Source organism: Melozone crissalis, unplaced genomic scaffold, assembly GCF_028551555.1.
Source record: "Melozone crissalis strain CALT ecotype California unplaced genomic scaffold, PUWL_Pcris_2 ptg000027l_1, whole genome shotgun sequence".
NCBI lineage: Eukaryota > Metazoa > Chordata > Aves > Passeriformes > Passerellidae > Melozone > Melozone crissalis.
Genome location: NW_026535805.1, coordinates 38,810,530 through 38,838,348, shown reverse-complemented (window position 1 = coordinate 38,838,348; position 27,819 = coordinate 38,810,530). Strand labels below are relative to the sequence as shown.

At 41.5% G+C, this 27,819-nt stretch overlaps 1 protein-coding gene across 1 annotated transcript in view; it reads left to right on the top strand.

Annotated features, from left to right (window-relative positions):
- PLEKHG1 (pleckstrin homology and RhoGEF domain containing G1) overlaps window positions 1-27,819 on the top strand; it is a 125,882-nt gene that overhangs the window by 63,361 nt on the left and 34,702 nt on the right. The window contains exon 4 of the mRNA XM_054280196.1: window positions 15,919-16,457. Coding sequence (XP_054136171.1) covers window positions 15,919-16,457 — 539 coding nt within the window. The remainder of the gene's footprint in view (window positions 1-15,918; window positions 16,458-27,819) is intronic.

Below are 27,819 nucleotides of genomic sequence, written 5' to 3'. Positions count from 1 at the left end.
TACGTTTATCACACTTGGCAAGCTTAACCATTACATCAAAACTATTTAACCTTGCCTGTGTTTTTCCAGGAAGAGTGGAGAGTTGTAATTGTGACAACAGATCCAGCTTTGTCCTTCTTTCTCATAACAAGGTGTATCATCTGGCAACAGATGATAATGATGCACATATTTATGCCATATATATAATATAAAGTTGAAAGGTTTTTTCCCTCTCCTTATGTCATAAAAATGTGTTGCAGCGCCAAAGGACACCAGAGTGATTACATGTGCTATAAGCACGTGTGAGATGGCTTCTGCATTGATCTGAGGAACAGTTAAGGAACAGTTAAGGGTCTATCTACAGCAGCAAAAGTATCAGAATGGGTGCAGTCCTGTTCTGGACCCTACAGAGGCACTGGCTGAGGCTTCTGTTGCCAGTGGGACTGGGAATCTGTGGTAGAGAGCCAGCTCTGCCCCAGCACAGGGCTGATGGCAGACACTGCAGAATCACCTCTGGGTTATGCAGACAAAACCAGCTTTTGCTAAGTGTGTAAAACATTATTCTCATGGGTTACTGATGACCAAGTACTAATGAAAAGTATGATTCCCCCCCCCCACCCCCCATAATGGTAGGGTGGCTATTTTAGCTTCTTATTTAAATATAGTAAGTGTTTCCTTAAAATTCACACAGAAAAAGTCCATGTCTAAGCACTTTGAAAATTTGAAAAACCTGAAACCCTGACATGCTGCATGTGCATCCCTTCTGTACTGCTTTGGCAAGTCCAAAGGTTTCTTTTTTTCTTTATTTTTTTTCTCCCTCCTTAAAATGAATCTGTTTCAGATGAGAATGAGGAGTTGCATAGTGAATGACCTTTATTTGTGCAAAGTATAAGCTGTCACTGCCCACACCCATTCATCTCTGTAACAAAGGGGATAAATGAAAGGGGCAAGTGGGAGTGCTAAGGAGGGATTCCTAGCTACATCACTATGTGCAGAGTAATATTACAGGCTCAAAGCAGAACCACTGGTATCAGTGATATGTTCCTGAACCAACTGTGTTAGTCTGAAAAGAGGAAAGCAAACATAAGAGGAAGGAGTGTCAATACAGGGGCTGGGGGAGGGGGTTATGGTGGGCTCCAGTATAACACACTCAGTGCATACTGCATAATTGTTTTCCTGTTTGCTAATGGTGATTATTGGGTCTTTTATCTTAAATAGGTTTCTTGCCACTTTTGGATGTGAGAGATAGTGCTGGCATAGTGAGGCTTGGAGTTTGAACTATCCTTTTCATAGTAAATAGAAATTGATAATGAAAAAACCTCATGATCCTTCCACTTACAAATCTGGCAAATCCCTATGATACTAGTTTGCTCCCATCCCTGTATATCAGTGTCATTGTGACTGCTAAGAAAATCCATAAAATGGAAGATGGCAACTCAGAATCTTACAAATTGGCAATGGTGACTGGCTAACACTGTTGAGTGGTTAGGCATTCTCTTCTTGCTTTCCTGGGCTTTCATCCTCTCACATTTCTCCCTGTGCAGTATTCTTCCATTGTAGAGTAGAGTTATTGACAGATATAAAAGTATGATCAATAAATTATCAGCTGTATCAGGATTTTTTGTTGAATGTTCTTCTTTTTTTCCCTGGGTATGAACGAGTTCTAAATAAATCACAAATGCAACCTATATCAATATATGTTAAATGTAGTGATCAAACTGGGTTAGATTTTGTACAATCCTCTGGCAGATACTTCTAGAAACAGTTTGTGTCAATGCTGTTAATTGAATCTTAAAAATGACTTCATGTTATTACACCGCAAAGGGGATTATGGATATTGAAGTCTCTTCTTAATAATTTCAGTGAATCTGTACTGTGCTTGTTGGGAGATGCTTTTTACCAGTCTCTCTCTGGTAATTTTGCCATTGAAGATCTCTTACCCATAGTGATCCACTGGCTGCTTCCCTTCTTTCCGTCAATGTGCACGTTCATGTCACAGTTTAGCTGTGGCACTCTTCAGTTTTTGATGTTGCATTTTTCTGAGTCAAGATCAGCTGTAACAATTGCCATGCAAAAGGCAGCAATGTGAGTACAGTCAGTTTGGCTATTCTTGCTATGAAGTGTTCAGGCCTTCAGTGCAAGATGCCTTTGTCATTATTTTCAAAGAACTTTGCTGTAATTTCATCAGGAGGGGAATGTTTCTCCCAGATTGTTTTTCTAACCTTCAAAATATTTTGCAATGAATTTGTTATTGGCAGGATCTGTGCATAGTTTAAAGGTTTGAAGCGTTTCAAGTCCGTTAGTTTTACATTATAAAGAACATGTATTAATTGAAAAATCATTGAAGAGGAAATTTTAGTATCTTTTGCTGCTCTGTTAAGTGATACTGATCAATTGTAAAAGGGACTTGCACTCTTATGCTACTTGGTCTGATGGCAAGAGAATATAGCCATCCTTATGGCCTATGGTATTAAGAGATACGTGGTTTTGGATACAGAAATAAGTATAGCTGATTTCATCCATGGCTGTATTTAGAAATTAGTGCAAAAGAATTGAGTAAACCCACCATCCTTCTCTTTTGCTGAATAAAGTTACTTGAACTGAACCGGCTTGCAAATAATTTCATCATCTTACTAAATTGTTATGTCTGGTCATCTGTTTGCATTCACTTACTGACTTAATTACAGAAACATCACTAATCTTTTGTCAAGATCTTTGTTAAGGCAATGCTTCAATAGTGACAGAATTTCTATATAAATGTACAAGTGAATGCTTCTTAATGAAATTCTGCCTATATGAGTCATAGTTTATAAGTAATGCCAGAGAGGGAAAAGTAGGGAACTGCCCAGCTAAACTTCTTTTAACCTGTGCCTCTTTTGTAATCAAATAATGGTAGTCAGGGTTTCCAAAGAGATGAGGGTTTGAAAAGTGAGCATGCCAGCTAATAGCTGTGGTAGCAGGCTGAGGGCCGCGGAACAATGCCCGCGTAGCGGCCTCTCGGTGCGTCTCTGGTGTGTCTGTGCCGCGGGATCAATAGTGAATGCGCGGCATTGTTCAGCTGGGAAGAGTCTCCGGGCACTGGGGATGTCAGGGCAGACCGAGGGAAACCGATTTTCAGCTTGGAGCCTCCTTGTCAGAGGGCTGGGAGAAGCCTGGGGGCGGATGGCCATTCCTCAGGGCTGCTCTGCTCTGCCAGCTTCGTGTGTCGTCTGTGCGGGTGCCCTGCGGGGATCTACTGCTCCACAGTGTGCCCGTGGGACAGCATGGAACAGAGGGGAAGGATTTTTCCCCCTTGTGATGAGTTTCATGTTTGAATGTCAAGTGAAAGCTTCCCTGAGGGAAGTTGGAAGATGACATTTGAAATTAAGGAAAAGTGTGGACATAACAGAAGTTATTTCATTGAGGATTTACACCTTAGTGGTCTGAATTTGGTCACAGGTTTTGGAAGAAGAGAAATGTTTAACTGTGTGGAGGTTTGGGTGTTTCTTAATATAAAGAGACTCTAGATAAGTCATGGGAATGGCTCTTAAGAGAATTACCTGGTAAGTTCCCATGTGTGTAGGCCACGGAGTTGAGAAAGCTTTCATGTTCTCTCTATAAACAGGAATAACAAAAAGAATTGGGGTTTAGAATGGCTTGTTAGGAAAATCTTGCTGTTCCACCACAGAGTTAATACAACCTCTCCTCCTCAGCTCCCCACCCTCACCTGTCTTAGACCACAAAATTGGCCTTTGTGGCCAAGTTGCCGCAAGTCCAGTTTGTGTGTTTTGGGTTTGAGAATTTGATTTGGGTTCTGGCTCTAATATTTTAAAAAGGAAGGCTTTGCTGCTTCTTTCTTATAGAAAGCAAGCAATTGGAAAACCCAAACAAGGAAAGTGGTGGGACTTGAATGTCCCTATGTAGACGAACTATAAAATGCAGAGGAAAAATCTGAGAAAAGTAACTGCTTTAGCTGTACAAACTGGATTTAAATAGGAGTCTAAGTTTTTGTTTTTCCTGTCTCTGATCTAAACACTGAGGAGATTCATCCGAGTTGTTTACTAAATACTAACGGGTTTAGATGTTGTTTACTGTAGTTAACAAGGACTCTGAAAACTGGCCCATATAGAAGTGCTTGAATGCTGCAAAAGAGAAGTAAAATGGTACTGGCTATAAAAGCCAGAGAAGCAGAAGGATAGTAGCAGACTGTTGTTATCTGATGTCTTTTCATGAATGTTTTAAATTTCAGCTACCTTGCTGTGAATCACAAATTAGTAAATTTTTAAGAGCTTTCATGCCCCTCTCTTGTTTGCATTTGTCAAGGCTTTTTTTCCCTCCAGATTGACAAAAAATTGCATAATAAATCCAATGGTCAGAAGAAATCTGAAGATCCCTTTATTTTACTAACTTTCTTTGTATGGTGTTACATGTCTATAAAATTCAATGGATATTCCCCTGAATAGGAATGTTAGAGAGTTTTGATACTTTGAAGTCAATAGGGTTATTTTTCTGTAGCTGTTGGTAAAGAAGACACAGGGATTCTGCAATATATATAGCTTTAATAAAATGACTGTCTGGTTCAAATTAAGCTTTTTATTGCTCCGATAAGGAAGCACAGAGAAAGGCTTATGACTCAGGAAGTCCGTTGCTGTGAATTATGCACCAAATGTTCTCTGTAACCAAGTCTGGGCCTCTAATCTGTTTGCTTCTTGCCCCGTGGATTCTGAAGTGTGATTGTTGTCACTGTTAATCTTGAATTCTGATATATCAATAAGTGTTGCAGGCATTAACACCATCTGCATATGGGTGCAGAGGCTGCACTGCTCTGTACACCAACATTGCAGTGATTTCAATCTCAATTCATGCTTTGCTTCTTGAATACAAAAACTCTAGGGAAGGTATTGCTTGTTGGGATAGGAATTTTGCACTCAATGGGTTGTCTTCATGAAACAACAGCAAAGAAGTAGTAGGAAGCATTGTAGATGCTGCAGAAGGGCCTTAAAGCAACTCTGAAAGCAGTGTGAAAACTTCTTCATCACAAACCTGGATCTGTTGGAGCGGCTTTCATAGACATGCATGAAAAGCTGACAAGGCAGGGAAGGGAATGACAAGGAAGGGAAGTTTCATTTTCATGTAGCACTGTATTTTCTCTGTATTGCAACAGGCAAGGACATTGAGAGGAAAGGTGAAAAATATGATTCCCATAATTTAAAAATACAGATGTTCTCCCCATGCTCCAAGGGGTTATTTGGAAAGACCAAATCAAGGTAAATGGCAGTCCTGATGTGATAGAGTCATCAGTAGAAAATAAAAAATTAAGAACTGGGGTGGCTACATTTTTAAGGATCTGTTGTTTGTGGCAGCAACAAGACACCTTTGATTTTTCTGCTGTGACCAGTAATTTTGCTGCCATTTGGCAGTCTTAGTCTACTTGACCTTATTTATGTAAAATTCCACGCTTAGCTGTAGAAGCAATACAGTGAGAATACACTGTGCATGTTAAAACTCCTTTGAACCTGAGCATCTGCTTGGTTTCTTTTTGTTTCTTTTCATTTAATGGTTTGTGAGATGTCAAAATACTGATGATTGTATTTTTTAAAAATCTGCTGCAGTAGTTTATTAAATCCAGAGTCCTTTAGCTGTCATTCCATATCTTCCTATTGAACTGGGATTTTGAGAGAGCTGTTAGCTTACTGTTGTAACGCCACCTTAAAAAAAAGATTTAATGTTCCCTTTTAGGAGGGTGAGCACAAGAAAACAACTGACTTGAAATGCCAGAGCCAGTCTGTGGCACAGCCAGACCACCAATATGTCTTAGTTCCAACCTGTGTAAAATTTAAGGGTTCTTCTCTCCAAGACGTAAACATGAACAGTGCTTTCTACAACTTACACTTTTATTCCAGAGAGGAAATGCAGAAGAAACTTTTCATTTCACTGTAAATGTGAACATCTGTTCAGCAGGAGGAGCCTGCTGTTACTATTTCAGTTCTGTTTCAAAATTCCGGTTGCTTCCTGAGGTGCAGAGGAGGTTCCAGTAAGTGGCTTTAGTTGGAAACCAAATGGAAGAGATCATTTAGCTGTATTTAAAGAAAACCATCAATTATTTAAAGCTTCTGAAACTCACTTCTATTTGGCATCTAACATTGTCTGCTGTATGAGAGAAGTGGCTTTTATAAAATGTGTTTTGCTTCATGCAGGATTTTCACTGGAAAGATTTGTGGGTCAACAGAATTTGGAGGCAGAAGGAAACAAATAAGTGTTAAAATGAGTTTTAAAGAACTAATCTATTTGTGCTAGATACTGCAGTTACAAGTTATATTGAAATTGAAAGGTGAGTTGTAAAAAGATGTCATACAAGTTACTGTATGTTGATCATACAAGTTTTTCATGGGAACTAGCAAGAATGATTCATAGATGCTACGTTTCCTTCTTCCAAAACTGCATCACTTTCTAAAGTGTATTTTACCTGCTTTAAAGTGAGAGACAGTTAACAATTTTTAGTCTTAAAAACCTTCCAATGTTCTTGGTAAAGCAGCAAATGTTTTGTGCTGTGTTGGCTGACCCAAGACCCTCTGTGTGTTCATGTTGCAGTGGGCTTTGAAAAGTTGTGAACTTCAGTAGCAGCTTTGGGCTGCTTAGATGAAGTTGAAAGCGGTAGTGTGTTACATGTTGGCCTGACAGGACATTTGCCCAGATTAGTCCAGGAAGAAGTAAAAACCAAATGTGATGTCCAGGCACTGTTACAGTGATACAGTGTGGCATGGAACCAAGGCCTGATCCTGCGTGGTGCTGGGTGGAAGGAGGGCTACGTGTGGATTTTCATTCTGGTGCAACAGTTTGAGTGTAAAAGTACTGAAACATTCAAGCAGCATCCTGTTGAACACATTTCTTACACTTCACTAAATGCCAGTAGGAGCAAAGAAAAAGTGTAAAAGCTTTGATTGCTTGTCATCTAGGGTATTACCCGTCCTTGTCATCTAGGGTGTTATTCCTCCATATGCAAATTCCATATTCTACAAATCTTCACTGAATTTTCATTTGTTCTGATGAAATAGAAAATAATTGAACTGTGCCTTTTAAAAATTCTTTTTAAAGAGGAGAGAAGCCAGCCTTCAAAATTGACAAGGAGATGCAAAGCAATTCTTCTAAAAGGCCTATAAATGGAGGATTGGATCCATATGCTCTGTTTGTGTTGCAGTACATCAGCCGCATGTGATGGCTTGTTCCTTTTGTTAGGTGTCTCTGCAGCACTGTGTACAGATTAAATAGCTACTGCATTGCAGAGAGTTATTAATACATTACATTGCACTTCCAAGGAAGATGTCAGTGTGTCCTTTAGCCTGAATGTACCTTGTGGTTGAGTTAGGGGTGATTTTTTAAAAATTTTGCTGAGGATAACTTATTTTTCAGTAAATTCTTAGCCAGCTGGGAACTACAGAATAACATTGTTCTTAACATCTATAAACTTCACTTATTGTTGAAGTTTAGAAAAATCAAAGCCTTGTTCCAAAATAAAAACAGGTCACCTTTCTCAAATCTTAATCCTTATACACTAAAAATGTGATTTTATGCCACTGTACATACAATAGAGGGAAGCGGGAGCAGAGAAAGGTATGCAACTCCTAAATTTTAATGCAGATAAACAAAATGCATGAAATACCAGAAAATGAGAAGTGGGGCCAGCCCATTATTTTTCTGACCTATCTGTGTACTGTTTCATTTGTGATGCACATCAGTAAAACAGGAGGCTTTTTGCTTTCCACTCTTCTGCCCTGACAGCTCTCAGAGCTGTGCATGTTTAAAATGATGGAGGTTGAGAGGTTGTTCCTGGGGAAATTCTTATGTGTGGGGGAAAATTCTGCTGACTTACACATGGGGATGGAAGGGAGAGCTAAGGTCAGCTGTGGGTGTGCAGAGATGAAAGACCAAGACAGAGCAAAGTAAAGATCTCAGCTCTGTTTCCCTCTTCCTCCACCCACAGGAGTGCTCATGAGAGGTCCCTGTGCCGGTTCAGGATGAACCAGCTAAAGCTCACACTGCAAAGCTGCAGCCCCTGTTTTTACCCAGCCCAATGAAACAGATGTAGGGCACTTTCTGTCATTGAGACTTCAGAGTTCAGGAGTTTTGTCACCACTAGATGATGAAGCTGCTGATACTACTTGTATTTCTTAGGACTTCTCAGAATTGATCAAGTAGTGCGCTATGTTTGGTTGATGCTCTACAGGTCTGTCCGGGAATTAGTTCAAACCTCTGACTTGGAGGTGACAGAAACTTTGTAGGCAAGGTGGGCACAAGGTGTGAGGAAGGAGAAGTCCAGAGGATTAAATCATTAGCTCCTGACAGAAATATGTGTGCATGTGGAGCATAGCAAACCTATGGTATATTTGCCATATTCAAGTGATTTGAGTAGTTGGGTGCTGCGCTGTAGATGTACTGAAATTTTTGGCACCAGTGTGGTCCATTCTGTGCCTTTGAGTGTGTCCAGGACTTACAGATATGTGGCAGCTCACTGTAAAGTATTTTGCACAGATCTTGCAAAAAGATCTTTTAATGTAAATATGTAAGTATTAAAAAAAATCCTCAGAAGCTGCAGGAGAACCCAGAGAATACAGGAGGGAGCATATCTCAGTGATCTGTGATGTCAGCATAGCAGGCTGTAAACACCTGATCTCTTAGCCTGGGTAAAAGGGACTTTCACCCCAAGAGCCCTGATGTTCAGATCAAAGTGTTTCACAGCTTTGCCAATGATCTCAAGGCTTCCTTTTCTACCTCCAGTTTCCTGCTGTAAGGCATTGTTCAAGGACTGTGCTCTTTAGGAATACTCTGCATGAAGCTGAGGCTGTGCCATGTGCAAGGACATTGGCAGTGGATTTCAAGTATAATTTTAAAGATAGAATGCCTCTTTGTGGGCTACATTTCAGCATGCAGCTGTGAGAGCACACCTGGAAAGTGGTGCCAGCAGCTGGGAACTCTTCTGACTTCTTTTGCCTCACAGCTCCAAGATGGAAATGCCACCACACCCTCTGCAGGCAAAGGAGATGTCAGCTTTCTCATGGGTTAGCAGGTTAGCCCCAGCCTATATCCTTTTTTCTTATTTTCTGTTTTTCATATTTTCTTTTCTCCTGCTTCTCCTCTCAGTGTGTCCTTTCTTTTTTCTTTTTTTCCTTTTCTTTTCTCCTTTTCCTTTTACTTGTCTTCATTGTGATTTAGCACAGAACACTTGATGGTATGGTTTTCACATTTTCTTCTGAAATTCATTGCTCTTGCCCTGAAAAAAACCCCAAACCACTGAAGCTTAGCAAGCACTCTGAAAAAACCTGTGCCTGTTTATGTTAGGACAGAATAAGATCCAGAATGCTTCTATTTCCCAGGATCGTCCTATTATATTGCAAGTTCATGGAAGTTTCTAACGTAAACACAGACATTTCACAGTACCAGCAAGTGATTTATTTGCTTTACATGCTTATCAATATTGTCTACAAATCAAGCAAAGAAATGCTGTGGAAGTGGGGGCTCTACTTGATGTTTTCTCAGTGTTATGCCTGGAAAAATGGAAGTTAGTGGGTGTTGCTCAGTGAAGTGTGCATTTTAAAGTTACCCACGGCGATGCCCATTGTCCTGTCCCTGAATTGCATGATGTCATATGTCATTTAAAGCTTGTAGTGATGCCGAAGGCTGCCGGTGCGCTGGGAAAAAAGAGACGAGAAAGTTGTGAATCAGGTTTCTGTAAAGCCTTTGTGTTTAGGGTTTTGATAGATAAAAGCTGACTCATGCAATATTTCTGGCGGAGGAGCTGTACAGACTAGTAGGAGCTTCTCGTTTTACCTGAGTGCCCAATGAGCTAATTCGGGAGCAGCTGAAGGCAGAGCCCGCGCCTCTCTCCCCTGTGCCGCACAGGTAGGTCCTGGGCTCTTCCCTCCTTCGGGGAGGACTGGAAAAAGAGAGAGGACTTGTTCAGCCCGGGTGTGAGGAGCCAGAGACATTCCTCAGCGGTGAGATACTGTCGCAGAGGATTTTCCCTGCAATAATGTGCTCGGGCATTAGCGTGCTGCGTTGTGACAGAGGCTATTCTGCTTTACGTACTGCGGGCAGTGGGGGTGGGGGCACGGCGGCTGGACTGATAGAAGCACATTAGTTGGGGACTCTTTTCCCTTGTTGTGAGATTTCTAATAAATGGGATTTCTGTTCCTCAGAGTTCAGTTAAAATACTTGGCAGAGGATCGTTTGTGACAGTCCAGGCTAGAAATCTAATCCTGCAAATATTGTAGCTCTCTAGCGTGCTGTTTTTCACAGAGGGTGTTAGTTTTAGAACTGATATGTATTCGTATACAAAATCTAGTGATTAAAAATCTGCTGACCTTCACTTGGACAGGATTCAGAGCAGAAGATATAGGGAGTGTGTTTAAGATCATTTGGGATTCATAGTGGATGGATTTTAATCTTTCTCAGGAAGCTGGAGAGCGTTTTTGTTTCACAGTTCCAGTATTGCATTTTGGATTTGATACTGAATGTAGAAATTGTTCTCAACTAGTTTGCTTAATTGTATCCACAGTATGAATGCTTTATTTGAAATATGAAGATATCTCAGGGAAAAAAAAACAGGAAAGATATTACTTGTATTCTCATTGCTTTTTGGTAGCTAAACTCCAGAGGTTGTGAGGACTGTAATTTCTGGTAATGTTGACTTTGTAGATAACACCTGAGGTGCTCTTTTTCTTGCCAGGAGAAAGGCAACAACAATGCTAATCATGAATTTAAATTAACTTTGGAGTTTTTACTTATGCAGTATGTTGTAAAATTTCATGTGCAGTAAACAACTTGGAGGAATAAACACATATATTTAGATAGGACTTTGATATCTTTAAGTCAGTTTTATATTTAAAGACAAAGCACTTTATCTCTCATTGTATACTAATGTTCTAGCGTAGCCAAAGCTGCACAGATAATGGAAAGCCATTTATCATTACCATGAATATAATTACAGGAAGGAGGTTTTTGTTAAAGAAAAGCAAGTGATAGAAGAAGGTTATGCATTTTTGGTGAGAACTTGTTTGTGACTGCGCAATGAAAATCTGAGACATGCCAAGATGGTTGTTTTGCATGTGCCTTCAGCCCTGTAACTAATATTAGAGTTGCCTGTTGGGATGCAACAGTAGTATTCCTTGCCCTTGCACGTCTGTGGGGCAGGGACGTGTCATTGTTCTTGCTGGGGAGCACTCTGGGGTCGTGCCTTGCCAGTGTGTGTGTGACACAGGAGCAGGGAGCTTTGCAGGGGCCGGGAAGGGGGAGAGAGTAACTGAATTAATGCAAAGGCACAAACAAGAAATGACCTTGTTTGGGGAGCATGTTTCCTTGTGAGTAGGGACAAGTAGTAATTATCCTCCTTTCAGTGCTGAACTAACAAGTAATTACTGTTATTCCTCAATTAAAGTATGCAAATTGGAGATTTCTTTTTTTTTTCTCCCCAGACTGAGTTAAATACCATTATTCACAACTGACAAAAGTTCTTGATATTATTTTGGTTCATCCTTGAAAAGGTTCAGTAACCAAAAGAAAGCCTAACAAAAAAAGCAGTGAACCAGGCCAGACATGGGTCGGGGTATAGAGGACTTGCACAGAGTGTGTGCCTCCAAAGGCTCTGGGGGTACCTGCAATTTCACACAGTGTTTGCAGACTGAGTTTTTATGAACGCACCTACCCTGGTGCTGCTGCTGAAACTTGGAATTTGGGGTGGACTGGGCTTGTAAATCAGTCCCACAGGGTATGGGACAAAGTACTTGCTTTTTGTGGTAAGTTTCTATGAAAGACAGAAATTTGCAAGAGGTTACAGGGTTTGCAAAGGCACTGGGTCAGTTATGATTCATAGAGAGCAATCCTGGGGAAGGCTGTTTACTCTCTCTTTACTCTCATTAATTCATTGGTGAATTTCTCACCAGGCATTTGCTGCAGACCTTAGGTAGCTGGTGTGAGGGTGAAGTTACTTAGTGGTACAACTGCAGAGTAAAACTACTCTTCAGAGTTCTGAAAAGCCAAACTGCAGTGGTTAGTGGTAAAACTGCAGACTAAAACTACTCTTCAGAGTTCTGAGAAGCCAAATACAGATGCTGACAAGAGAAAAGAGGATGGGCATGTGGCTGTGGCAATGGACTCCATTCAACTGCTCTCTGTCCTGATGCCCTTGTGACTGCAGAAATCATCTAAAAACTCTTCCTAATTTTAACAGCAGGGGTAATTGTAGAGGTTATTTTCCTACCTAAGTGTTGTAAGATGATCAAGTCCAACTGTTAGCCCAGTGGTTATGCCAATTCCACCACTAATCCATGTCACCAAGTGCCACATGTACACATCCTTTAATTAAGTACCTCCAGGGATGGTGACTCCACCATTTCCCTGTGTACCCTGTTCCAGTGCAGTTGTGGTGGTACCAGTCATTGGCTTTTCTGGGTCTGGATTGAAGGCACTTGAGACAGTAATTCTTGTTCAGCCCATTTGGTAAATAAATATTTCCTAGTATCCGATCTAAACCTCCCCTGGTGCAACTTGAGGCTGTTTCCTCTTGTTCTAATATTTGTTATTTGAGAGAAAAGACCAAACCCCATCTGGCTACAACCTCCTTTTAGGTAGGTAGTTATAGAGAGCAATAAGGTCTCCCTTGAACTTCCTTTTGTATTCATACCCTCACCTCTTTTAGATGCTCCTCATAAGATTTGTGCTCCAGACCCTTCCCAGCTCTGTTGCCCTTGCCTGGACACACTCCAGCACCTCAGTGTCTTTCTTTCAGTGAGGGGCCCAAAACTGACCACAACATTTGAGGTGTGGCCTCACCAGTGCCAATTACAACTCTCAGATGGGTTTCTGAAGACAGACTTGTGAAGCCTTGGAAGATTGACAGATCCAGTGTTACTGGGAAGAGCTATAGGTTTTTCACAGCTCCCTATACCTGAGGCAGGAACTGGGAGCTGGGCAGAACCAGGGTGTGCCCCCAAGCCCTGATTTCCATGAGCAGGGTGTTTGGTGTAGCACTTGGCAGCTGAGTGAAGGGAGCTGCTTCCTGGTTCCGTGCCACGCTGAAATCCCCACTCTGCTGTGCCCTGCCTTTCTTCCAGGTGTGCCAGCTGCCCAGGTGCCTACCTGCTGCTCTGCAGGAACACTGGGCTCCTGCACCATCACAGTGCACCCTGAGAAACATATTTCACTGGGTGGAGACACAGTGCACAAAATTGTAACAGAACTCTCCACAGAGAAGCCAAATGACAATTTATATCCGCCTGGGAAAGGAGTAAAAATGAAGTAAAAAGGAACTTTTCAGATTAATAGTCAGGATGAGGCTCTGAGGACGCTACAGACCAAGTAGAAAATAGCTAGTTAGTAATTTATGTAGAAACATACAGGAATAGCAATTTGTATAAAAAATAGAGGAACTTGAATCAACCATGTTGCATGCAATTAATTAGCTGTGCCTTGCAGTTGCCTGAGGTTTGCCAAGGTTGCTGGGAATGCAGGTGTTAAAGAGCAAGCCCATTTTAACTATTCCAACTAATCCTCAGCTTTTTTAGAAAGCAATGACACTGTCATTAAACACAGGAATAAGTAGATTTACTTTGGTTTTCTAAAACATGTTATGTTCTCCTAATGCTTCTGGCTACAAATGTGTCCTATGCAAAACTACCTTACCGTTATTTCTGACTCCACTGTCATTGATATGAACTGTATTTTGCTTCTATTTTTTATATTACTGAAAATTTTTGTGAAGCTACTTTTTATAATATTACAAAAATTCTTCTTTTTGTGAAGAATTTTTGTAATGCTACTGTTAATGCCTTTGCATTATTACCTGAGAAGCAGACCATATGTCAATGAAACAGTAAGAAAAAAATGTGGAGTAATGGAATTTCATAAGATTTTTACCTTTACTTCCCTTCTAAATGCAGCTAATCAGGTGTTTCTTTGTCATGTAATTTTAGCAAAATACCTTGGAGTAACTTAGTGGAAGTGCTGCTCCTGTTATCTTGTTTATCCTGCACATTTTTCAAGGGGGCATTTTTCATTCAGCAGTGTTGTGCTTTCTAACTTGAATGTGAAAAATGATCCAAAGCTGATAACAAAAATACATTCTTTCTTATCAAAAATGTATACTTTCTTATCACCAGTTATAGCAAGGCACACATAATTTTCTGTACCCACATAGAAACAAGAGAATTTCAATTTTCTCTTTTAACTTTTCTGCATTTTTGTGTTTTAATTTTTCCCTATTTTATTGCTTTAGATCTTATTTTTGAATTGGTACTTGATGCGATTTTTTCAAAAAGGGTATGAAAATATGCTTCTATGCTTCAATACTAGAACCTGGCACAAAGAAAGGATATAGATTTTCAGACTACAAGATAAAACCAGAGGTACAGACCTTCTGAATTAGGTTTTTAATCTCATGGCCAATTTCTAACCCTTGTAATGAGCAAATTACTCTCAGTGTTAATTCTTTGCATCACCTTGAGGGCAATACTTCTTCTTAATAGAAAGCTAATCCCATCATGACTGAAATGGTGCTAGTAATACTCACATACAAATGAAATCTTATGCATTCAAGATAGGCCAAATAAATGAAAACATTCTTCCCTGGTATTTTATTTCTGCTCGCTTTGGATTTATTTTGAAAAAATGGGAGAGTTGCTTTCAGCTTTGGATGAAATCCTCCCCCTGCTCTGACAGCTGCAGGAGCTGTGTGTCGGGGAGATTTCTGCTTGTAATTGCACAGCAAGTCTGACTCAGTTCAAGAAGGGCCACCTTAAAGGTTGGGCGGGTTTGATTTGCAGCTTTATGGTTTCTTTACTGAAACTGCTGTCAAGAGCTGTAATTACTGGTATGAATTTTTGAAAAGTTGTCACTGGACTAAAATAAGGACTAAGCTACCGTGCTTTGGGTAGCCTCAGTATTGCTTTTCTTCCTAAATTGTTGCAAGTTTCCCTTTTTTCACTGGACAGGCATTATGAAATTCCATGAGTTTGTGGCAAGATTTTTTTGGGGAGGACACTTCTTACTGAAACTGAGCTTTGAAGTATTGAATTTACCTGCAGCTACTTTTGCTGATTCTTATGCTGTATTACACACAACTTGGCCAGTGACAAATCTGCATTGCATCGTGGACAGTGTCCTGCAGGGCAGTTTGGCAAGGAAAATAAAGAAGAATTGAAATGCCAACAGGAAGACAGACGTCTTATTTTGTTGTTGCACTGATCTGAAAAACAGCTTTGGGTCAGTTCAGCAGGGGGTAATATTCTGGCTCGAGCAGAACAGTTTTAGAATTACTTATTTTTCCCAGTAGAAAACTGAATTATTTGGCAGCACTCTTTCCGGTGGGGACTCTTTCTTCAGACACTACACTATTTTCTTTGGGAAATCATTCTGTTTTTAGTATTTTTGTACAAGCCACAGAGCTGGTAATTGATAACTCCTTTTAGGTTTTTTAAGACTGTTTGCTTTAGAGAATCCAAAATGAAAGACGCTTTCTGTAATCACTGTGTGTTTCTTGAGGTTTCCAAACCTCCCAAGCCAGGGTCAGGGCTCAGCTGGGAGATAGCAGCGACTGCTCCCAGTAAACTTATGTGGGTCTTTTATAACCTTGGAAAAATGTTTTAGGTTCTGTTTTTGTCCTGTGCTGAGCCTGAGCAGTGGATATGCCAGCGACAAGCCCAGCACACTGGCAGAAGAAGGATGTGCCAGAGGCAGAAGTGTGAGCAGGAGGAATGTGGTGTTGTAGCCCTCATTGGGGGATCCCCACAATCTAAAAAGCATTAAAGTTACAGTGTGCCCCAAACCATGTTGTTCTGGTTGTCTTTTGGTTTAAATTGAATTTTGGCTGCTTTCTATACAAAAAGCTTTAAAAGTATCTGCCGTCAACTTTTGCGTTACATGGAGCAGTAACAATAAATTCACTTCTTGTGTGTTTGTTTGTTTGTTTAGATGACTTCCACTTACCTCTTGATGTTGTACCAGCTGTGACAGAGGCCCTTGACTCCAAGAAGAAGGAGGAAGATTTGCACAAGGAGAGCAGAACTTTCCGCTACTGTGAGAAAAACACCATGGACCTGTCAGACAGTGACCGTCCTGTCAGCTTTAGTTCCACTTCCTCCTCCACATCCTCCAGGGACAGCCACTGCTCCTTTGGAAGCAGAATGACCTTGGTTTCAAACAGCCACTTGGGTTTGTTTAACCAGGATAAAGAAACAGGCGCCATCAAGCTAGAACTGGTCCCAGCCAGGCGATTTTCCAGCAGCAAGACACGCAGAAACTCTGCTGTGGAGCAAGAGGATCCTGAGGGAAGCCCTGAGAAAAGGCCAAGCATGCCAAGGAAAGCAGAACCAAAAGGAGCAAGCAAAAACTGTGCAATGTCCCTGGTCACGGAGCCCACCAGTCCAAAGCTCCTCTACGTAGACAGAGTCGTCCAAGAGATTCTGGAGACAGAGAGGATGTATGTGCAGGATCTAAAAAGCATTGTTAAGGTAGGGGGCTTGGTTAACGCAGTGTTGACTGTTCCTTAATGCCATTTTTTACATTGCTTGATTTCACAGTGGGACAGATGGACCTGACAAAGTAACTGGCATTTGCTGGTCTTTATAAATTAGTGTAACATCATTGTTCAAATGTATTTCTAGTTTTTATTTAATTAGATAAATCTAATATGTTACTGTGTGTTCATGAAGAAATAAGAGAAAAAAACATCCTACAGCTGACAGCAGTAGTGAAAAAAGAGTGATAAAAAAAATTAGATTGCTCTGTGTCCTAGAATGTATAGTAAGAAGCAAGAGGGATTTAACTGCCTTTTATGCTTTATCTGAAGGGTCTTACTAATTTTTCGCAGTCTTCCCCAAGTCCTAGCCCTGCAAGTTCTTTCCTGCCTTTTCCCCTGTCCCTTTCATACAGCTCACAGCTGCACTCTGTTCTCTCTCTGTCCTTGGCCTGTAGTATTGAATATGGCATATCTATCTGCAGGAAAATACTGTTGTTTGGCTGTAATATAAAGGAATTACATTTTTTTAGTACTTATTCTGAAGGAGTGTGGCATTTATTAGCAGCAGTAGAGTTTTTGTCCAATCCCTAGCCTAGCAGTACCTTTCATTTTTTCTTTTTAGTAGAGGGAAAAATATGGATAAGTCCTTCTGTGGATTGTTCTTTTCACTCTTACTTGTGTCTGTGCCATCAGCATCACTCTGCTTTGCATTTTTTAAGATGACAGTTGATTTCCTTGGCTACTGTTTGTGGCCTACATATGTAACACCCAAAGAAGTGCTTAGTATGCTGTTTGTAGAACCTGGAGCTCCAGGTAGGTGTCCATCTGAGATAGGAAATACCAGCCAGCTGGAGGCACTCTTCCCCACCCGCAGCTCTAAGCTGCATGGTCCCACAATAGTAGGGGAAAAATGTGAAGGCTTTGATAACTCAAATGCATGTTGTGATTAAAACACCAGTGCCCCACCCTGCAAAGTTCTGAGGAAGGTTGCTGTTTCCACAAGATTTCACTGATTTCCATAGCTGGTGCTGTTTCACTGCATTCAACTGTTGCCTGAGTTTCATTTTGGACTGTTTAAGGTTATCAGATGTTGCAGAACCAAGTCAGCTTCTGTGCACAGTAACCACCCATAAGGCATGACTTCCATGGTTTGGAAGCCTTAGACCTTACTCATCTTCCTATGCTGTACACTGTACAACTTGAGAAACTGAAAACTAAAATGAATATCTTGTAACAGATTTTCCAGTCACAAGCAGGAATACCAATAAGTGCTTTCTGGAAAATACTTCAAGCATCACTACAGTGGATGTAGAGTGAATAAGGCAAATGCCTTTTTAGTTATGGAAGAACTGAAGGAGTTGTGAACCTGTGAAATACCCAAGCCTGTTTCCTGCAGCAACTGATAAAGAATCTAGAAAGCTTCATGTGAAACTGTCTGGTCCAACCTCCCAGCTCAGGCAAGGCCGTCCTGGAGCACTTGGCACAGGATTGCGTCCAGATGGTCCTTGAGTACCTCCAGTGAGGGAGGCTCCACAACCTCTTTGGGCAGTCTGTTCCGGTGCTCAGTCACCCTTCCTCATATGCATGTAGAACTTCCTGTGCATCAGTTTCTGCCCATTGCCTCTCATCCTAGTGCTTGGCACCCCAGAGAAGAGCCTGGAAGCATCCTCTTCACACTCTCTCTTCATGTGCTTCATTGACAAAATTCCCCCTTTCTCAAGGCTGAACAAGCACAACTATCTCAACCTTTCATTGTAAGAGAGATGCCCCAGTGCCCTAATCATATTCATTGCCCTCCACTGGACCCACTCCAGGAGCTCCATGTCTCTGGTGCTGAGGAGCCCAGGACTGGACACAGCACTCCAGATGTGGCCTCATCAAGTCTGAGTAGAGGGGCAGGATCCTGTCCCTTGAGCAGCTGGCAATGCTTTTCCTAAGGCACCCCAGGATACCACTGGCCTTCCTGGCCACAAGGGCCACTGCTGGCTGATGGAGAGCTTGTTGTCCACCAGGACTCCCAGAACCTTATGTACAGAGTCTAAAAGTAGTAAGGAGGGCTGGGGGTTTTTTTTTGTGTCAGGGTGGGGGTTTTTTTGGCAGAGAGAGGGAGAAAGAGGAGGGGAGCAACTCACATACAAAGAGCTGAAAACTGAAGAGGTATCAGATTGAGGACAGCTAAGAACAAAAAGGAAAAAATCCATAGGTACTATTTTAATCACCCTCTACCCCCATCAAAGAACTATCATTAGAGATGTAGTCTAATGCTTTTTGTCCTCTAGTAGAGGGATTTGCTGATGCTACATTCTCTGTAGGCAGTAGAAACATACTTAAAAAGAATATGTTCTCACTGTTGTTTCCAGGACTTTCAAGCAGGTTTCAGGGCTGGAACTGAAAGGGTGTCAACACTCACATCCATGAATCTACATTCTCTACATTTCTGGTATAAAAATGCAAAGCAAATTTGCATACATTTTCCTCTCCTTTGGTGGGAGTGCTATTTGTTTGGGTTTTAGATTTTTACTGGGTGGGAGCTTTTTTGTGTTAGTTTCAGTGGTGGTGTTGTTTATTTTTCTTGATCATTTCTTTTTTATATCCATGCTCTTTCCCATTAGCCAGATCATTAATGAATACATAGACCAGGATGGAAGGCAGTATTAGCCCCTACTGTATGCCACCAGCCACTGGCCTCCAACTAGATTTTGTGCCTGTGATCACCACCCTCAGGTTCAGCCAGTTCTCAGTCAAACTTTGTCTGCTTATCCAACTCCTGCTCCTCCAGCTTGTGCATGAAGATGTTAAGGGAGTTAAAAGCCTTCCTGAAGTCAAGGTAGACACTATCCACTGCTTTCCATTCATCTACCAAGCCAGTAATTTCATAGTTAAAAGGTTATCAAACTGGTCAACTTTCCCCTGGTGAATACCTGATGGCTGCTCTTGATTACCTTTTTGTCTTTAGTGTGCCAGGAACTGGTTTCCAGGGCTAGCTGAGCACAAATGACCTAATAAGATGGATGATTGTGAAATTACATGTAGGATCCTGATACTAGTCATAATATCAAAAGTCAGCTCATTAAGAGTTAGCCTAGCACAGTATTTTGGGCAGTGTCCTTTCCAGCCTATCTTGTCCTTAGAACATGGAGTTTTCATGCCTGAAGTAAAATACTATGGAGGAATGGGGCAAAATAGAATTTCACCCTTTTTTATGCCCATATTGACCTAATGATGTTAGGTCATTGGTTAATAAATAAAGTAATAAATTCTGTTGCCTTTTAAATATCTGGGTGATCTTAACAGTGCCAGGCTGGTAGACAGAAGTAGAAGTTGACTTCATGGGATGTGGTTAATGTGATTTCTAAGTGATCCTGGAGAGCTGCTGAGGTTTTCCAGTTTTCTTTCCAACTGCTGACAAGAAGTATTTGGCAGGCTGAGGATGAGTGAGAGGAGGCAGTACAGGTGCTGTACTGCCTGTACTGTACAGGCACCTTTGTTCCAGGATAAGCATTGAAAACCAATTGCTTTTCTAGCCAGTACAGCCATTTTGTCTGTGACCTGGAAGGACAGTTGGATTAGCATTGTTTTGAGGCACGCTGCTGTGATTCTTGCACAGGCAAGCATTGCAACAAGGATAGAGTGAACTTTTCCACCATTTGCTATGTTTTATCAGATGATCTGTTAAGGATAATTACAATTTTGAATGAGTGCAGCTTGAAGCTTGTTTTGGGCAAGTTTGTGATGAGAAATTGGATACCTCTGCTTCCTGCTTGTGTCATGCTGACAGGTGTACTGGCCAGGACAGAACTCACTGACCTTTTCCTCTTCAGGACCTAGCATGACTTTTTCAAGTAGTAATGTAATTATAATAGACCTAAACTTCAATTAGAGTCACTTACTGAAGTGATTTTATTTTCCCCTGAGTAAAATGCTGTCCCTGAAGTTATAAAAAAAATCTGTGTTTTGCCCTTGCAGTTCATAGGTGTCAGAAGCCCTCATTCATAATGTGTATAAATGCTTGTAACTGTAGAAAGACATAGACATTTCTGTTTTACCTTTGCAAAATTGAAAAATAATGCAAATGCACTATTACAATACTTGCATCTGCACCCCTGTCAGTATAATAATATAATTAAAAGGTCATTGGTATCTGTAGAATGACTAGAAGGGACTAAAGTGTGCATTGTCAGTGTATTTCACATATATTGATGTAAACATAGGTTGAGATTCAGAAATCTTGAACTCTGTCTAAAAGCTGGGAGACTTCACTTATGTAAATTGATTCCTCTACACTTTAATCCCAAATGTGACTTCTGTTTTTAAAGCATCTCCACTGAGCCAGTTGAAGTCTTTGTCCTTTCTCCTCTCCAGATTTTTGGTCCCTGGCCCCCTCCTTTTATACTTGAGTCTCCTCATTTGAAAAAGTCTCATTCCCCTCTGCTCAATCTCCTGCTTATGATCTTTCTGCCTCTCTGTCCTAAGTCTTCTCTCAGTAAATCCCATCTGCATCCCATCAGTATGTTGTCTCATTTCCTTAAATGATCTTTTGCTTTTTAGTATTAATCTTTCTCATGTTCTTCATTTCTGCTGATTCCAGAGCTCTCTCCATAGTTCTGTCAGCAGGCCTGACAACATTTTCATCACCATTCCTAATTTTTCTGCCCTCTTAAGTACACAGAAGTTAAGAGGGGTGTCCACCAGGCTTTTCTTGGTTCCCATTTTGTCCTTCCCATCTTTCTGTTGCACTCCTTTATGTCTCCTCTGCCCTGAAATTGCACAGCATGCTTTTCTATACTGTTTGTGGCTTGCAGAGAGTCACTGAGATATGGGAACAATCTTTTCCTTGCTCTTGCCTCAGAGGATCGGATCTGAGGCAGATATCACTGGCAGCACCTGAGAATGGCAGTTGTGAGTTAAGGCCTTGTGAAGCCTGAGCTAAACCTTGCAAAGGACCATTGCTAGAAATTTCTATTGAGGACACATGAATTTGGAGGGTTTCTCTTCCCCCCACCCCAGTATGGTCAAAAGTAGGGGAATTTACATTTAGGCAGCAAAAAGCACTACTCTGAGAAACAAAGTCTCCATTATGCTTGAATCTGCTGCTGTCTCTCCCTGAGACACGAGGATATGGTTCATGTCCCTGCTAGTCAGCCTGGGGGTGCTTGTCTTCTCAGGGGAAAGGTCACCAAAATTTTTCAACATGAGCAAAAAAGGGCATTCCTTCTCAAAAAGCCTCAGGGGAATGGCTTTGCTGAAATCTCCTGGAACAGCTCATCAGGGAGGCAGGTTTCTGGCATGGAAAGCTTCATCTGAGGTGAACACGTCTGTTGAAGCTGTACACCCCTTGTGGGCTGGGGGCAAGCCTTGCAAGGGGAAATGTTGGATGTTTGAGGCAGATACGTGTTGGGGCACCCGTGATGAAGGGAAACCCTTCTGAGAGGAAGTCAGTGTTGGAATGTTATTGTTCCCTGTTTTGTGTCTCCCAGTGCTGCAGTAGAGGACGTCTCCCTCTGTGTTTTAAGCAGTTAGTTAAAAAGACCACTCTGAAGACTGCAGTGTGCACATTGCCACTTGTGATGTGTTAAAAGCATAGCTGCTTGTGCTCTGGGTTTGCTGGGTAATGTAGCTCTGAAAGTTAATTCTTTGTAGAATCAAAACCTGGGATTTCCAGTATAGCTGAGGCATCTCATAATGTTTGTTCTCACATTTTAGTTAATTTCTACACGTGTCCTCTTTTTCTATGCCTGCTAGTCTGCATCCCTGAGAAAGACACCTTTGGATCGCTGACATAGGTTGCATGTGAAAATTTGGATAAACAATTTAAATTACGTGAAAAACAAATACTATGTTTTGTATAAATGCAGTATGATTATGCAACAGTGATAAGTTTAATTGTGATTAGTATTTGTTAAATTTTTGAGCTGAACTTTCTCACTGCTTTTCTTTTATACATGAAGAAAGAGCAGCGTCAAATTCTGATTGACCTCCTTAAGGGAAAGCTTGGCTTAAAAGCAAGGGAAGTTTTGTCTAGTACTGAGATATCACAGCTGAAACTGAAGCATCTCAGTACATGTCCAAGAGGCATTCTTGAAGTTTGTGAAGTTTAAACAGAGCAATATAAATCAGAGCAGAAAAATGTTCCACTTAATTAATTTGTAATGAATTTGTAAGTCGGTTTATTAGAGGGCAGTAGTGTTGTGTTTTGTTTCTGGAGTTGCTGTTTATGAATCAGGACCAGTGCAGGCTGCTGGGAAGGGAGGTAGTTAGGAACACCTCAGGGTAAGTTACCAAACAGGTCTAAATAGCTGTTCTGGCTACCTTTAAATAAAAGCATATCAGACTTCATTCTTCTGATGCATTTCATAGTTCATAGGGATAGTTGCATGGATGCATTTCAAGAAGTCCACAGGGATAGTTCAGTTTTCCCTGTGGACTTCTTCCTTCCTGTATGTGAGCCACATTAAACATCCTTAAGCAACCTAAAGTAGTGGAAGTATACAGAAACTGGGTTTTGTGTTTGTGTCCTAAATAGTTTTAGATGCAGTTGTTTCTGGAACTCTGAGATCTTGAACAGAAGTGTTTTGCCAGGTACATATGCTGTAAACTCCTCATCATATGTGCCCTTTCATGATACCTAACAAAAGCAGAAGCAAAACCCAAACCTTGTTTTGCTTCTGGGCAGGATGGGAATGGTTCTGGGTTTTGGAGAAAGAGGTTTTATAGCTGTACAGTAGGAATATCATAGGTTGTGTACAACCAGAAGTAACCTAATAAACAACTTGTGTGGCGTAAGCATCTGCTTATGCTGTGGCATGAACAGGGAGCTGTTTGTAAACTAACTTCACAGGAAATACACAAAGCCAGGGTTAAATAAAACTGATGCATGGTTTTTCTTATCTGCATTGTTACTACTTCAGTCTTATTTCTGCTGGCAACATTTGTAAATGTCTTTCATTCAGCGTGTTCCCAAGTAAGACGCTGAATAAAAAAATCATTGCTGCCTTCTGTTTCCTTCACCTGTACTTTGCATCCAGTTCTTATCTTACATCTACATTGTAGAAACTTGCTGGGACAGAGCCTGTCTTTGTCAGGTGATTGCAGAGCTTCGCTGGTTGACTGGGACTGCAGACATTAAGACAGCACAAATGTATAGCTGTAGCTTTGGGTTTGTTTTAAGGTCAGCTCTGTGTTTGGACAGCACAGAAGGGTGAGTTGCACTGCAGTAATAAATGAGCTGTCTATAAATGTACAGTGAGCCTTTCTTAAGCTGTGGGTGGGAGAGAAGCAACAGGGAGGGCTGCAGCTCTTCCAGGGAGCCACAGAATTGCCGAAAAGCCTGGCTGCTGCTGCTCTTGTCCTCCCTTTTCTGGCAGCAGGGTGTAAATCATTCGACCGTGCTGTCTGCAACCTCCTACCCACTTGCTGAATGTGAATGAATATAGATTAAAGGATAGAAGTTAATCTTCTGTTCCAGAAAGCTTTATTCTTTTGGGAGCAGGGAGGGAAGGGGAAGATGTAATTTGAATATGGAGTGTGCCATTTAGGAGTGCTGGTGGCAGCCAGGGGACTCCAGGATTGAAACGTCCTTCCTGTGACTGCACTGAGGCTGGAGCAGGAGGTTGTATCCCTGCCTAGGGGGGTGCATGGAGCCCTTCTGGGATTCAGGAAGTAACAAAAGAGAGGTCTGTTCACCTCTGCCCTCCGTCTTGTTGTTGCTTACTGGCCGTGGATAAGGAGCTCCACAGAACGGAGCAGCAGCAGCTCTACAAAAGTTTATAGAGTAGGCAGGAAAACTGTGAAGAAGAGGTCTGAGAGTGAGAGGATGTACAGCTTATGCTGCAAAATTTTCAGTAAACATTACAATGTTTAATGAGGTTATATCTTTTTTGCAGAATGATTGGGATTTTCCAAAGAAATTCCATCACGTGGAGGTGATATCTTAAAGGCAAAGATATTTTGCATTTCCACCCAGGCCATAGTTTCTGGACTTTTCTTTGTGTATATACTCATTTCCATTTTGGTCCGTGGAAACTCTTGACTACTTTTAAAGTTGTTATATCACTGTTATTAAATATTACTTGTCAGTGAGCAGTGTTCTAGTGATCCATGACCTTTAAGCCTGAATGCTTAACAAACCACATAGTAGTCTCTCTCTTTTCTGCACTTACCACTCCTGCAAATTAAGGTGTGGAGGTAGCTGCTATTTTTCCTGGTTTCCTGAGCAGACCATTTTGCAAATAAGACACTTGAACAAAGTTTTTCCTTGCAAACCACCCACTATAAAGTTCCATTTCATTGCTCTTCATATATTCATAAGAAAAGTCATCCAGAAGTCTCTTGTAATCCTGTGGTTACTAGGGTTAAGATAAATGTGCGTTTAGGATGTGTGCAGATTTTCTCCATTTTGCTGGGTTTGCATTTTCATTCTTTGGAAAACAGACTCTTTCAGTTTCCCTTCTTGTGTTTTAAAATAAACATTTCTCTTCTGGAATGTCTCATTTAACTTGTAGCATATTGAGATCTCTTTTAAAAATGTTATCATTCATTTGCCTTACAAATTGGGGGAAAGTTTATTTAACAGGGCAAGGGTCTACACCACAAGGCTCAGGTTCTTTTCCTGGGCAATTCATATATTGGAAGTCCAAATATGCCTTAATAATTCTCAGTGTTTTGTTTGATTATGGTTCAATAAGCTTATAATCAGACCCACTAAAGTGTGTTGAGAAAAATAATTTATAGATGTCCTGATGAAGTTTAATTTTTTTTTTTAATTTATAATTATTAAGAACTTCCAGCTAGTACTTTTTTTGAGTAAGATTGAGATTATTGAATGGTGATTGTGATTGACACCAGTGATACAGATCTAGAAATCTTTATAGCACTTCATCTGCCTGGGAACCTCAAACTAATTGACATCCTAATTACTACTACTAATATTACTATTATTGTGTTCATTTGGCTGTTTTCATTACTGTAGGTTATTTCTTCTGTGTTTCCTTTTAATTTTAGAAAGGCATTAGGTGAGGGCATCACATTACTCCTTAATGACATGTCAGTAAACTACTGATAGCATTTGTAATTCCGTGATCTCCACCTGTGCTCTGAACTTGCTCCTTACCACACCTCTGAGCAGCAACTCTGAGTGCCACTTTCTGGGAAAAAAATCTTGTAACTCTGATGTGGCAGTGGGTGCTGGCTGATAACCGAAGATAAATGTGGGACAGGGTTTTAATCAGTGGGTTTCAACTTCAATAAGTTCTTGTGCTGAGTGTCTAAGTGGGGTTTCACATGAGTTTCTGTTCCTGGTTATTTATCCATAATCATCTTTACAGATGTTGGACAATTTACAGGACTTGTCTGTGTACAAGCCATCAATCACAATTTTAATGTGAGTGCTTTTAATGCATCTCTGTAAAATTACAGTTTGATTTAATTGACAGCCTACCTTTCAAGGTGTCTTTTTAAGATGGGAGATTTTAGCATGGAATTCCTGCAGTTGAACAAGGGAACATTATTAAACTCTGTCCGTGTTTCATTAGAGCAAAAATTCACTGCAACAAAGAAGGCAAAAATCCATGAGAGCAGTCCATCCAGGCAGGCTGACAGTTCAATGCTGGATCAGCTGGTGTCAGGTTTTAACCCTCCCAGAGAGCTTTATAGGCACAGCATTCATGCTAAAACTTCTCATGGGACACAAGAATAAAGCATACACTGGGCAAAAAGAGAGGACATAAGAACCTTGACTGGTGGAGCAGGCATTGTAGGACATGTGAGTCGCCCCACCCCAGTCCTAGGAGGGAACTGTGGGACTGAGCTGGAAATTGATACAGGCATGCTCTGACACTGAGGCAGGGGCAAGAGGATGTGCAGAGCTTGCTTTAAAGGCTCAGGCTCTAAAGCAGTGAGGGGGAACCCAGAGCTGCAGGAAGCTGTTCTGCTATCTCCCAGCCATGCTCGCTGGCAAGGCAATTGTCCTTGCCCAGGGCCCCTGTGAATGGATTCAGTGCAGCAGAGTGTTGAGGGACCTCTCACTGACAGAGTTTTCCAGGGCAAATTCTTTAGTTCATTTCCTGAGATTAGCTGTGCTCTGACAGCTTGAAGTCCTGTGACAAGACCTCCTGACTGGTAAATTGTTGACATTGATGTGCCCTAGAAATTTCTAACTTTGTGTAGGACTGTGCCTGTGCTCATGTCTGCATGGGCACAACTGTTCAAAGGCAGCCTAAACCTAAGAAAGCATGTGTTTCCAAGGTGCAAGACATAGTGTTAGGACTAAGGAATCTCTCACTGCTAATTTTGGCTGACACATAACTCCCCCTGTGGCTTTTCATGCGTGTGGATGAAGCCAAGGGAACCTACTAGGGGTCACTACTTCCAGGCCTCAGTAGCTGCAAATGGGACAGTGTTTTAATATCTATAATATAGGTGAGGAAGTAAATGTCCCTTAGGAATAGCTACATAGAAAAAAGTACTTTTTTTAAAAATCCACTTCTCTAGGAAAAATTTCAGTTAATACTGTTAACTTATTCACAAACCCCTAACGGTGTGAAGTGTAGGGAGATCTCTGTCATGATCACCTTACTCTGCAGTGTTAAACAGTGGAAATAAAACTTACGTGTGCTTTCTCTATTTTTAGTCTTTCCTCATGCCCTGTTCTCCCAAGTGCTCCCATCACCATCAATCTTTGCCCTTCCTACATGCAGTCAGTATCGCCTTACCGTGTCACGCTTTATTGCGGCTGCCCGCGGGCTGCGTGTGAGCCAGCTGCACGTGTCCCTTTGGCACTTGGCACTTCCCAGGAAGCTGGCTCCAAGCACATGTGAGCTCGGTGTGGACCCTCCACCATCCGCCCAGGGAGAGGGCTGGTGCTGGTGAGGTGGCCTCCTGCCAGCTCAGACACTCAGCTCTTCAGCAGGGATATTGGAGAGGAAAGAATCAATCACAAACCACAGCTAGTGTCAGATTATGTAAAGTAGATGAGTTATCTTCGCTGCTCCCATTTGGAGGGGTGCTGGCCGTCAGTGCTGGGAGGTCTTCTCCATGTCCTTTTCCCTTGATGGCAGAGTTAGTGCTCTCCAAGCATGTCCTTGGATGTGTAGGCATGTCCTCCCAGGCCCACCTGCAAGGCCTGGCGCGCCCATTTCCCACAAGGGCGGAGCTTTGCTGCTGCCGTCAAGTAGCAGTCTAACATGCAAGGTACAGAGGGATGTAAAGCAAATGGAAAAGGTGAGGGGGAAGCACACAGGGCACAGGAGCTCTCTGCTCACACTGCTGAAGGGAGCAGATGAGGCTGTGTCTCCAAGTGTGCATTGTCCTTAGAAAGACCCTGGCTGAGGCTGTTGGTCAGTGGCAGCACTGTGCTG